The 13,878-nt window shown below is 35.9% G+C and overlaps 1 protein-coding gene and 1 pseudogene across 1 annotated transcript; both read left to right on the plus strand.

Annotated features, from left to right (window-relative positions):
- Positions 1-305: 305 nt before the first annotated feature.
- LOC145628322 (uncharacterized) lies at positions 306-9,138 on the plus strand. Its single transcript, XM_081680605.1, has 9 exons — positions 306-604; positions 2,000-4,149; positions 4,578-6,078; positions 6,475-6,818; positions 6,902-7,096; positions 7,312-7,484; positions 7,733-7,824; positions 7,913-7,990; positions 8,378-9,138. The coding sequence occupies exons 1-8, from the start codon at positions 421-423 to the stop codon at positions 7,942-7,944; spliced, it is 4,671 nt and encodes a 1,556-aa protein (XP_081536731.1). The 5' UTR covers positions 306-420; the 3' UTR covers positions 7,945-7,990; positions 8,378-9,138.
- Positions 9,139-10,736: 1,598 nt separating this feature from the next.
- Positions 10,737-12,906, plus strand: LOC145627469 (putative L-type lectin-domain containing receptor kinase S.7 pseudogene; annotated as a pseudogene).
- Positions 12,907-13,878: the final 972 nt, after the last annotated feature.

The following is a 13,878-nucleotide window of genomic DNA, read 5'->3' on the forward strand; positions in this document are numbered from 1 at the left end:
ACACAAGTACACGTATTAGTCGTATATGTTAGACTTACTTTGTACTCCGTATGAGTTTCATACTCAATAAATAAATACTTCTTACAAACTTTTTTGTTTTTGTTTTATCAACTTTAAACATCAATTTTATTATATTAGAAAAAAATCACAAAAATGTAATTTTTTTTTTGTAAAATAAAAGAAATCTACTACGGAGTACTCTAGTAAATTACGAAGTAAATTTTTATTCATCAAATTTACCGATAATGTTGTAATGATAAAAAAATAAGTCCACCATTTGTTGATGCTCCGTAAAAAATTTGAAATCCTTGTCCGCGCTTCTATCCTTCACTTTCTCTCTCCTCCACACCAACGAATTGAGCCCTAAACATTCAAAAAATTTCCCCCAAATTCATGGAATTTCACTGAATAAACCCTAAAATGTCGACGATTGAGAAGCTGTTCGTGCAAATTTTCGACCGAAAGAGGCAGATTATCGACAAATTGAACCACCAGAAGCAACTCTATGACCAACATCTTCTTTCCAAGCTCTTAATTCAAGGCATTCCTCCTCCTTCTTGGCTCCTCAATTCCGATAATCAATCTTCAACTTCAGATCTCACTGGTATTTCATTTTTTTCCTCTATTTTTGGCGAATTTTATGGTTTTTTTTTTTTTTTTTTTTCCGTAATTTTGAGGTTTTATGCTCAAAATTTGGGGGTTTATGGTTTGCCGGAAGTGTAGTTCATAAATTAGGGCTTGAAATTTATTTATTCTTTAGCAATTTTAATGAAATTGTGTTAATTGTATGGTTCTAGCTTTGATGTTGCATTTGTTGCTGATTAATTAGGTTTTGATTGATTGTTCAATTGGCATCACTTTGTCGCCATTTCTTCAGTTTATTGAATCGCCTGTTTTAGTAAGTTTGAATAGGAAATTGGAAATGTAGATAGATTTATGAGTAATTAGCTAGGAATTTGTAGTCAATGCGACTGTTAAGCAGAGAAATAGCACTACATCAGTAAAAGGTGTCATTTTGAATGTTCTTTAGTCGTTTTCACTTCAAGGCTAGTTTCGGGTGTGATTGATATGAGTTATAAGAATACATAAATTCTTTCTCGAATCTCCGGTTTTATGGTTTTATACAATTGCATGGGAATTAGAGATATGAGTAGAGTTTTCATATACTAATGATAATATATAATATCGATCTCAAAACCTAATTAGCACCAGTCTTTTTTATTAGCTTAACACTTTAATCTGTTCCAAATATATACTAAAGTTTGTAGATGGTTCTTAAACAAATCATTAACAATGGTTTTCCTCAAAAAAAAAAAAAAATCATTAGCAATGGTTTATTTTAATTCATATTTATAAACCAAAAACTAGCTTATTAATTTAGTTCCCGTTTGAATTAGGAAATAAAATTAAGCTTCGGATTCAAGTAATTAAAGGTAACCGACTACACTAGAAAACTATTTTTGTAGCTCTATAGTACAACTTAATTCTAGAGGATAACTGAGCTCCATTTTGAATGTTTCCTGGTTTTATGTTTGTGTTTATGCAAATTAACCTGCATCAAGAAAAGCAATTCACATTATGTAGTTGATTTTGCGGAGTATGTATCAGGTTAGTTTGAATCAAAATCTGATGTTTAGTTACCAAATGCAAATATGTAAGCTCCTTATAAGTGTTATAACAGTTTCGGACTTTTCGTTATAATTGACTTACAAAATCATTTAGAAGCACTTTTCACTTGTTTTGAGAAGTTTTGGTGAAATTGATAACCTAAATTGAAGTGGAAAAATTGTTCCGTAATGGTGTATGATTGCTCTCATAGAACAACTTGTGTTCTACACTTCTATCGTGATAATTGAAGTTTGAAATTTTTTTATTGAAGAATGAAATTGTAGCAGATGTGTTATTATTGTTATTGGAAGATCGGGTTCTAATTAGATCAATTGCTTTCTAAATGAAGAACTTTTGGTTGTTTATCTTACTTTGCTTAATTATTTTTCAGCATTGAACAAGGAAGAGCTTATTTCAGGACTGTTGCTTCCAAGACAGGGACCTTTTGCGTCTTATACCAGTGGTCCTAGATTTTTATATGACCAGCCAGTTGTAGCAGAAGCAAATAGTGGTATACCAGATGAAACTTGTGCTGGAAAATGTGCCTCTAGCAATGGATTTGATGAAGATAGTGTTGCTCCTCCACATCATGTTGATGGCACTGAAGTCATGTATGGCATTGTTCCTCAGAGTCATGTTGATGGTGCTGAAGATATGGCTGACACTGTTCCTCCTTGTCATGTTGATGGCACTGAAGATAGGGCCGGCATTGTTCCTCCGTGTCATGTTGATGATACTGAAGATACAGCTGACATTGTTCCTCAATCTCATGTTGATGATGGTATGGACACATTCAGTTATGTCCCTATGTCTCCTGACGATCAGATTGATACGAGATTATCAAATGTATGTAAACCTGAGCAATCTCTTGCAAGAATACAGAGATCCAAGTCCCGTCAAAAGGCACTGGAGCTTCGGAATAGTGCAAAAGCAAGTACTAAAAGCCGTTTAGGGATGGAGAATGATGTTGGTTCTTTTCATGATGGAAAAATTTGTAGATATGATGAACAATTTGATTTGAAGAGATCTCTTGAATTGGAGGAGCCTTCTGCATCACCAACTGAAATTTGCTCCAATGAAAAAGTAGCAATTGGAAATTGCTCAAACAAAGAGGGTAGTGTTGATGCTTGTGGTGGCTTTTTGGCACAAGCTACAGGATTTGATCCTCTTATTTGCTCCAAAGAAGAAGCAGTAACTGGAAATTCTACACACAAGGAGAAAAGTGATAATGCCTTATATGGTCCCTTTACACATTCAGCAGTAAGCGAGGCAAAGGAAGTAGAATTGGAAGACAATCAGAAGATTGAAGAATGCAGCAACATTTATGGCAATAGGATTACTAGATCCAAAGGCAGTTGCCAACAATTAGATGGTTCTTTTTCTAATTCAACAGATTATGGGGCTAAGGAGGTAGAATTGGGAGACAATCAGAAGATCGAAGAACACAACATTGTTTATGGTGGTAGGATTACAAGATCCAGAAGCAGTTCCCAACAAACCTGTGATGGAGCTCACCCTCTTAATATAAAGAATGTTGATGTTTGTGTTGGTCGAATAACTAGATCCAAGAGTGGCCTGACACAGCAGGTGGAAACTTCCATTGGAAACAGCAACAAGCCTTGCAGTGGTGAAATTACAAGCTCTAAAAATAATGAAACAGAAGAAAAAGAAACAAGGTTTTGGAGAAGCATGTCTGGGGAGATGTCTGTAAAACCCAAGCAACTTGATTTTGATGAAGTTGAAGAAGGCAATTTAGGCGACATCCCCAGCAATTTGTCAGATTCTGTTAGTCAGGAGTCTCAGGACATATTAGAAGAGAGAACCAGAGCTCACACAATTGAGAATTCTAGCACTTATCCCGGTGAATCTTCTTCTGGAGCATGTCTTGAGTCATTAGAGTACGAAGCCCATGGGGTTCTAGATAGTGAAATTGCACATCAAGTTAATTCTAAAAGTGACAAAACACCCGGACAGACCTTGATCTTGCCACATTGTGTAGATGTGTTACAATCTTCTTTTGACACCGATGCTGAAGAAGTTGCTCAGCCAAGTCCTGGCAGAACCCCAGTTGGATCATTGAAACCAGTGACTGATGTTGCTCCTACTGTAGAGATGGTGAAATCAGGGAGCCTTTCTAATATTGCAGCTGTACGAGCTTTCTCCTCAAGCCATGAGAAGCAGGTTGGTGGCTCTAAACTATTTGAGCTTGGAGCTGAAGTAAACATGCTTCCTAACTTCAGTTGTAGAGATGACATGGATAATTCTTGGCCATGTTATAAGCGGAGGAAAATCGAATATCAGAACCCCAACAAATCTTCCAGCCCAACTTTTAGGACAAGTTCCTACAATGCTATCAGTGAAAGTATATCTGCTTGGGGTGAGAAAGAAAACATCTGTCCTATGCCTCAGGAACCATCAATTTCTCATAATTCAGGCACTGCTTTATCAGATTGTGCTTTCCTTATCAAGGTGACTGATCAGAGTGTCCCTTCTTTATCGAGCACAGAACAAGTGTTGACTCCTCAGGTGGGGTGTGGAAAGGTACTGCTTCACTCATGCTATCTATTGTTAACCTTCTAATATGAGATAGTACTTCATCACAACATGTTTGACATGAAGCATGTTCCATGCGTTATTATTATTATTTTTTTTTTTACCCTGATTCTGTTTGTATGAAATACACCCATCCCAAAATATATTTCTCACAAGTATGTACACTTATAAAGTGGATAGTTATTGTATTGATTTTTACACTTAACAAATACTGTTGCACTGGAATTCTAAAGTGATGCATTGATGTTTCAAGCATTAAATAAGATGAAAAAGTTCAGGTACTTAAGAGGGATAATTTTTTTTATAATGGAGTATGTAGTAAATACCTCTATCCCTACAATAGAATAGAGTTGACATTTTGTCTAACGTTATTTTACCTTGCCATGAGATTAATCTCTTAGTGTTTCATCTGGCAGGATAAAGCTAGCTTAGGAAGAATTGATCCGTCCTACACACATGATCACCAAAAACTTTCAAAATCTGATGCTTCAAATGTGAATCAAAGTATTATTGCACAGCCATCTGATTTGACTTGGGATGGAAAAGTGAAAACAAATGCATCAAGTGCTGAAACTTGCAGTGGAAGGGTGTCTGGTGGTTTGGTGAATGATCAAAATCTAGTTGATAGTGACACTATAGTGAAGTTGATGGATACGAAAATGGCTGTGGATCATAGAAACTCTCATCACAAAGTGCATGAATTTAAGTTATCTATTGGTTCTCCTCTAATGGAATGTATGAATGTGGCTGAAGTGGATCAAACTATACCGGAGTTTATGAAAGTGACTGAAGTGGATCAAACTATACCGGAGTTTATGAAAGTGACTGAAGTCGATCAAACTATACCGGAGTTTGATCGTTTTGTTATAGGTGAGAACACAGTTGATGCACAAAGTTACAGAGAGAAATTTACCCATGAAGAAGCTCCCATTCTGGATAACATAGTGGATAGGAACAGCTTGTCTGAGATAATTTGCAAATCTGCTACTTTTGGCACCCCTGTGTCTCCCTTTCCTAGTGGATGCAAAATGTACTTAGCACCAGGTATATACTCTTCAGTACCTAATGGGCTGCTAGAGAACATTGACCTACCAAGTAATCTGCTGCCCAGTGGAAGTGCTTTTCTTGGGAAGTCTCATTCCGATCTCTTTTCTTTTCCTGGTAGGCAATATGGATGGGAAATCAAGAAACCTTTTCTGTCACCAGTTGGGAAGGGCTTTGAAGGCGCTACATCAAAATCTGCTAGTTCAGATAAGCTAGGTAGCAGTAATCTGGAGCTTACTTGCTTCCCCATTCAGGAGGATCCTGAAAGTGGTGAGGAAGAAGTGAATGATGCTGTTAACACTGGTGTGGAAAAGAACACATCAACTATGAAAAATAGCACCAACATTGAACCACCTCTTGATGTTACGTTGCAGTCTACTAGTTCACTGGCTCCAGATCATGCGGATGAGAGAGATTGTTTAGAATCTGTGAGCACAGATGTCAAGAGAACTGATTCAAGGACAAGAAGTGGTGTGTACAAGGACTCATCTTGTGATATAGCTTTGCAGAATGAAAGCTTTCTGGCTCCAGATGATGCAGACAAAAGATGTAGTCAAGTATCTGGTAGCACAGAAATCGACACTTTCGAAACACATAATGATAGCAAGAAAAGTAGCATGGGTCAGAAAAGAAGCATGCAGACAAGGTTTGGGAAGGAGAACAATGGTTTTTCAGTTGGTGCTTACAGCAGCAAGAAGCACTCAAAACCACACAGTAGCAGGTTCAGCAAACCAAAATTATCAGGAAAATCGAGTTTAAGAAGCAGAGGACAAAGTTTGTCAGAGAAGGAACAGAAGCGCAATAATATTGTCTCTAACATAAAATCCTTTGTGCCACTTGTTCAACAAAAACAAGCAGCTACTATTGTACCTGGTAATACATCCATCCGTGTCCTTTTCATCGTCTTAATCCTTTTTAATGGCTTAGAAGTTGGAACTTCTTGTCCATATGTTAGTGCCAAAGTATTTACCCCATTATCCTTCTAAAAGTATTTACTAGAGAGGTGATTGGTTTTGGTCTTTTATCTTACATCTGGTCTTTTATCTTTTATCTTACAACTGATTGTATTGAAAGTATTTACCCCATTATCCTTCTGAAAGTGTTTTCTTTTCAGTTTGGTGCTATTATGAAGCATTCTGTTATGCTTAGTTCATTCATATGCTCTAGGGATCTAAATTCTAATGAGTATATTGAATTGTTAAACATTCTGACATAGGCTATTTGCTATTTTTAATGCTGATACATTGATCTCTTTGTATTGATGTGCAGAAAAGAGAGATGTAAAAGTTAAGGCTCTTCAAGCTGCTGAAGCTGCCAAACGTGCTGCTGAAATAAGAGAAAATGAACGCAATCAGAAGAAAGAGGCGATGAAGCTTGAACGAGCACGAGTGGAGCAAAAAAATATGAAGGAAATGGAACTAAAAAGAAAACTTAAAGAGGAACAAAGAAAGAAAAGGGAGGCTGAAAATGCAGCTAAGAAAAGACAGAGAGAAGAAGAAGAAAAGAAAGAAAAGGAAAGGAAAAAACAGCGTATTGAAGAAGCACGGTTACAACACAAGCAAGCAGAGGATAAACTTCAAGCTTGGAAGGAGGATTCAAGATGTGCACCAGAGGTTTGGCCTTGTCCTTGTATAGTCTCAAGCATTATTCATCTGTCAATCTGTCATTGTTGGCATAAATATTGTGATCATTATAGGAAGGAAGAGCTCATCAGAGAAAGGACTTTAATGAGAAAACGGAAGAACAACTTGACAAACGATATGAAGGAGAAGATTCAGAGAAGGCAGTGAATAAATTGGTCATTGTTGGGAGTGATATAAGAGAAACTGATGGTGTACTTTCAACCTTAATTGATCACAAGATGTCAACGGGATCTTCTGCCGTTGGAAAGGTTAAATCATTTTTCTGTTGCACTATGAACTGTTTTAAATGGTTTTATGTAATGTAGTAGAAAGAGTGGGGGACAGGGGGGATGCATACAGCATTAGGTTCCAAGTAGCATAATTTTTTGGGCTTATATGAATAGATATATATGGCTCATCTACCTTTTAGACAGCTTGGTTTGTGGTGAATCTCCCTTTTTATAAGCTGTAATGGTCTTTACAGGTAAGTGCCGTTGACGTGGTTGAAAGTTCAACACCTAATGTTGATTGTGATAAGCCAACACATAGAACCAGTGTGCCACAGTCATATGATATATCACCATACCAGTGCTCAGATGATGAAGAGGACGAAGTGGATAGAATACAAAACAAGAAGTTTGTGCCTGCATGGGCCAGGTTTGTATCTCAATTAAGTTCCTTGAAGTTGGTTCTCTTTATTGTAAGCTTTTTTATTCCTCTTTCTTAATGGTAGAGGTAATATCAATGTTTGGGGAGTTATCTGGTTAATCTGCTGCAGGTTGGGTTTTGGTTTGTTGCTATGGTAGTTGTTACATTTCACACATCTCCTATCATGTTTTCATGATATGATCAGTAGTCAAATCAGCTTCCATTCTGAATCTTGATCTGTTGCTTGTTATCTTCAGTAAAAGCTGCGTATCATTGGCCATATCATCTTTGCAACACGTAGATCCAGATGTGATTTTTCCTCCTGGATGTTTTTGTAGCTTGGAAGAAGGTAAAGTTCTTTATGTGCCTAATTAGTGATATACTTAATTAAACTGAACTATATCACACACCAAATAAGTTCTATTTTCCTCTCCCAGTTCTTATGCCCAGAAGATTACCACAGAAATAGAAGGGAGAACTGAGTTGGCAGAGAGTTGATTTTGGTTTGCGAGCAGGTAAATCCCCCTTCTCCGCTCTGGCCTTCTTTCCCTGTTAATATTCCTGATCAATTAACCCTTATTCAAATATTATAACTCTAGACCACAGAGGTCTTTCCTTATATTAGCCACAACTTCAATGAGTAGCAAATTAGCAATACTTGAATCTCTGGTACTTGGCCCAATGTAGTTTTATTTTTACACCCTTTTTTACTGTAAATTGTTGATTGGAGTTTGGGCATACATATAATCTAGTCAATTTTTAGATGTTTGATATAGTTATCTTTACTCATCACTTAATCTTGTTACAACAATATGCTGTTTTCCCTTTCTGCTATAGAAATCTGTTAGTAGGCTTTTTATCGTTCCTCTCAGTTATACTTAACCACTTGTGTGGTTCAGCAGATTTTTGAAGGGGCAATATACACCACTACCTCCACTCGTCAGCTGAAAGAAGACTTCTCACAGTCATAAATGCATTAAGAGACTCTTGGATAAAAGCTGTATATATTTCTGATATTTTACACTGGTAATTTTTTTTAACAACCCTTAGTATCTTAGTAGCTTAATTCTAAGTTAGGAATGATTGCCAGAGTCCACTGGCGTATGTAATATTTTAGATTTGAAGAGTTGAAGGAGCTTTCGAATTTCAGAGGAAGCCAATAGCTCAGATATTGATTAAGGTCTTAGGCGTCAAACTTTCACCAGTCTGATTAGCAACTCATGATATTCTTGCTGGATTAGAATAGTGAATATTGCCAGTCATCCAAGATTGTTTGGATGGAGGGATAAGAATAGTGCATCGCCTTTTGTTGTAGGAATTAATATGCCCTTGTGTTATTTATTTAATTTCTCTAACAGCATAAATTAGCAGTATGTAAATTCAAGGTTATGCAAAGTGATATTTTTTATCGAGATTAGCAACCTGTAATTGTTGATTTAGCGTCGGACATTTATAATCTATCTATGTCCTTTGCTTTGGGAGTTGCCTGGCTCTTTCCTTAAGTATAAGGGTTTAAAAAAGAGCAAGTTTCTAGATTTTCTGAGGAAAAAAAAGAAGGCATATTTGTGGATTTGAAGTTTTCATATTGCAACGGCTAGTTGTATCTGTGTAGACTGTAGTGTGTATGAAAAATGGTGGGCCTTACGTTTGGACTTTAACCTGTGTGGAGTGTGGGTCACATACTCTGATACTCACATGACCCTTTTACATTTTTACCCTTGTCAGAATTTTGAAAGTTTATTTTAGTATTTACTTCGTGTTTGACAGTCAGAAATTTAAATTGTTGACTACTTAATGTTTCCATATTGCTAATCTCTTACATTAAGCTCGAATTCCAAAGGCATCTCAGATTCTCTGTGTTTTTGATACTCTAGGTCTTACTTACAGACACTTACAATGATCAATTTGGTAGAGATACAAAATTCTATAATAGGGTAAAAGAAGTTTTAAGTTAACCTTAAAAACGATAATTGAACACTAAAAACTGATGCACACGTGATGTATTGAAATTTTGTTGTTCAACTTAAGTACTCGGTTTGTAGACTTTATAAAAGTGTTTTAAATAATAAATGTCACCTAATTGAATTTCTTGGTACTAATGATTTGTTCAATTTAGATTTTATTTATACTACAAAGTATTAGGTAGGATTTTCTTTAATACTATGATCCCCATAAACCTTGTATTTTTTCTCTTCTTATTATAAGTCGTATGAACCGTGTTGTTAATCTATATTATGAACCAAGATTGGTATGAATACCTCAATTAGAAGAATGGAGATCAAATAAAAAGATTTGCATAAATCTGATTAAAGTTGTGATTTTATAATTTTTTAAATGATCAGCTAGTGTGGCTAAGCCTAGTAGATCAATAATAAGGCCTTATCTATTCTCTACATGTTAAAAAAGGTGACATAAATAACTTTTTTAAGTTTATATTTTTTCGGATTGTATGTCGTCATAAAGTAATATTGTATTACATGAAAATGAGATTAGTTAGAATTAAAACTTATTTAAGTATAAAAAAACATTATAATTATGCTTTCAAAAAAAAAAAAAAAAAAAAAAAAACATTATAATTACATGCTATATATCTTTTCTCATGTTACATATTATTTTATCCTCCATATTAAATTCCCTAAATTTTACTCTTTTCATTTTTAAAAACTTTAGGGTTATGAAAACTTGCTACCTAATGCCAAATTCCCTACTTGATATTGTAGTACTTCGTTGTGGAGTGAGTGGCTGATATAATTAACATGGAAGCTCCTCCCATTAATTAATTTGGTCAAACCAAGACATTTTCAATCATTAATGTTAAATTTCATAATTTCCAAAATTTTATGTTACATTATTTGGACCCACCCACCCTCCTTATGACATCACCTATCAATAACACTAGTGCTAACAATCATATTAAAACGTCATTTTCACTCATAATAACAAAGATTAACCCTAAAAAGTTCTTAAATAACCGTTATACAATCCACCTACAAATATCACCTTTTTATTTTTTATAATTTTGTCCAAAAATTAAAAAAAAAAATAAGTAAATTTTTTGTAACCGACAACCCACGCGCCCATTTTCCAACGGTTTAAACCCCATTTTCTCCCTCCTTATTTCCCACTCTCTCTTTCTCTCTCTTAAAAATACAACTACTCTGTTTTCCCCTGTTTTTTCAATCTCTTTGAAATGCTAAAATTCTCCAAGAAATCCAATTTTTTTCGCAAAATTCAACCAAATTCTTCCATTTCTTGACCAATTTCCAAAAACCCACTTCGAATTTCATACCAAATAACCATGAATTCATCTTCAAGAACCTCAATTTTTCGCCTTGCCTTCGCAATCACCATCTTCTTCCTCCTTACAATCTCAACCTCTGCTTCTTCAATTAGCTTCCATTTCACATCGTTTAATCCCAGAAACTTCACTTTATTGGGTGATTCATATCTCAAAGATGGAGTTGTTGGTCTTACAAGAGATGCTACAGTTCCAACTACAAGTTCTGGATCAATCATTTACAATAACCCAATTCAATTCTTTGATTCTGAAGCTAATATTACTGCTTCTTTTTCTGTAAAATTCTCTTTTTCAATCAGTAATGTTAATCCTACTTCATCTTCTGGTGATGGGTTAGCCTTTTTTCTGTCTCCTGATAATCAGACTCTTGGAAGTCCTGGTGGGTATTTGGGTCTTGTAAACTCCTCTGAGTTAACCAAGAATCGGTTTATCGGGTTCGAGTTCGATACGAAACTTGATCCTCATTTCAATGATCCGAATGATAATCATGTGGGTTTGGATGTTAATAGTTTACAATCAATTAAAACTGCCAATTTGCTGTCAAAAGGGATTGATCTGAAAAGTGGGGATTTGATCAATGTTTGGATTGATTACAAGAATGAGAAAAAATTGGTGAAAATTTACATGAGTTATTCGAATACCAAGCCCACAAACCCGGTTTTAGATGTCGAAATCGATCTTTCGGAGAATTTGAAGGAGTTTGTGTATTTGGGGTTTTCCGGATCAAGTGAAGGAAGTACTGAAGTTCATCTGATTGAAAGTTTTGGTTTTCAGACTTTTGGATTTTTGCCTGTCAGACCTCATTTCAGGACTCATAATGTTTCTGACAGTACTGTGACAATCACTCCTGCTCCGAGGCTCGAATCGAGCTCAAAGAATCGTCGAAAGAGGATTGGATTAGGCCTTGTGATCGCTGGTCCGGTATTCTGCTGCATTGTTTTGGTTGTTCTTGGTTTTGTTTTCTCCAAGAAATGGGTGAAAATCAGGAAACAGAAGAGTTTTAAGGCTGAAATGGTAACTGGTCCTAGAGAGTTTAGTTATAGAGAGCTGAAGTTTGCTACAAAGGGGTTTCATTCGAGTAGGATTCTTGGAAACGGCGCGTTTGGGACTGTGTACAAGGCTTATTTCCTGTCTTCAGGAGTTATTGCAGCAGTGAAGAGATCAAAGCATAATCATGAAAATAAGGCTGAATTTCTTGCTGAGTTATCGATCATTGCTTGTTTGAGGCATAAAAACTTGGTTCAATTACAAGGTTGGTGTGCAGAAAAAGGTGAATTGTTGCTTGTTTATGATTATATGCCTAATGGAAGCCTTGATAAACTGCTGTATCCCGATACAAAAATCGACAATAACCTGCTTCCATGGCCTCAAAGATACAATGTTGTGGTGGGTTTAGCCTCAGTTCTGACATACTTGCACCAAGAGTGTGAGCAGCAGGTTATACATAGAGATATCAAGACTAGTAATGTGTTGTTAGATGGGAATTTTAACCCAAAGCTGGGTGATTTCGGGTTAGCTAGGCTTATGGATCATGATAAAAGCCCGGTTTCAACTCTGACAGCCGGAACAATGGGGTACTTGGCTCCTGAGTATCTGCAGTATGGAAAAGCTACTGAAAAAACTGATGTTTTTAGCTATGGTGTTGTGGTGCTTGAAGTGGCTTGTGGAAGGCAGCCAATAGAACGAGTCACGGGTGATCAGAATGTGGTTAATTTGGTGGATTGGGTTTGGAGGTTGCATTCTCAAGGAAGGCTCCTTGAAGCTGCTGACCCTAGGTTGAAAAGGGAGTTTGATGAGGCACAAATGAAGAAGCTTCTGCTTGTTGGGTTGAGCTGCGCGAATCCTGATTGCTTAGAGAGGCCTAACATGAGGAGGGTGCTTCAGATTCTTAACAATGAGGCCGGTCCTGTACTCGTTCCCAAATCGAAGCCCACCTTGATTTTCTCAAGCAGCCTTCCCCTCAGTATAGAAGACATTGTTTCTGATTATGAAGTTGAGAGCAAAGCGTCAGAAGATCTGTTTCAGGATACAGTTCAGTCTAGTCAGGATTTTAAAGAGATTTGTTGAACAGTTTTTACCACTTCTAGTTTCATTTCATTCTTTCATTTGTTTGTTTGATTTTTTTTTCTTTCATTCTTTCTGCACAGTGTGACATATTCTGTAAGTCTTGCAATCAATTATTAATATTGTGAGTTCAAGGTTTTAGTTGAACTATGTTGCACATCTCCCTAGTTTAGGCAGTATGAACTCTCACTTAGGTACATTACACAACAAATGTAGTTGCTGTAACTCAATTAAATGAATACACAAATTCCTTCCTTGGCATTCTTTCACTTTTCTCTTCAGACATGTATTATTACAAATAACAACAATGAAAGCAACTTACATGATTGCGCACTTGTGCTCAGATTTGACTATGCTGTGATGTATCTAATACTCGAAACTGCTTGGTCTGATAAGCTTGTCCACCTGGTTGCTTTTCTTCATTGCAATTTATAGTACTACTATAGAAATATATGACCCTATGAAATCTAAGTAAAATGCATGACACCTGATAACTTTTCATTAGATTAAAAAAAAATGATTAGTTCCTCTGAAATCAACATCTCTGCATAATTTAGATTTTTGAAGTAAATACTACCTGTAGTTCTTTCAGGAGTTAAAGCAGATCATAGAATTTTACCATTCTATTGTTATTTATAGGTTTATAGCTATATGTATATGATCTATCCAAGTGGTGCATACTGTTTTCCTATGACTCCTACTCTTACTCCATTAGTCCAAATCATGATATAAAGGTTTGCTTCTTTCTTGTAAAACTGTGTCAGAATTCAGAATGATGAACAAAGATTATAACAGTAGATTTTTATAATAAATTTAATTGTTTGAATTTTTACCTCTAATCAAATTGTGGACTGCTATTAAATAGGGACGAAAAGAGTATGAGATAAGAAGGACATACATTCACATGTATAAGACGAATATGATTTTGTTGACAGAAGAAGAGAAAGCACACTCCCAACACAGGTAAAGGCTTTTCTTTAGCAAATGATGGGTTGTGCTCTCTCTCTTCTGTCAACACTTCCATCATGCAAAATTGATCAA

The sequence above is a fragment of the Chenopodium album genome, chromosome 4 (genome assembly GCF_948465745.1).
Source record: "Chenopodium album chromosome 4, dcCheAlbu1.1, whole genome shotgun sequence".
Lineage (NCBI taxonomy): Eukaryota > Viridiplantae > Streptophyta > Magnoliopsida > Caryophyllales > Amaranthaceae > Chenopodium > Chenopodium album.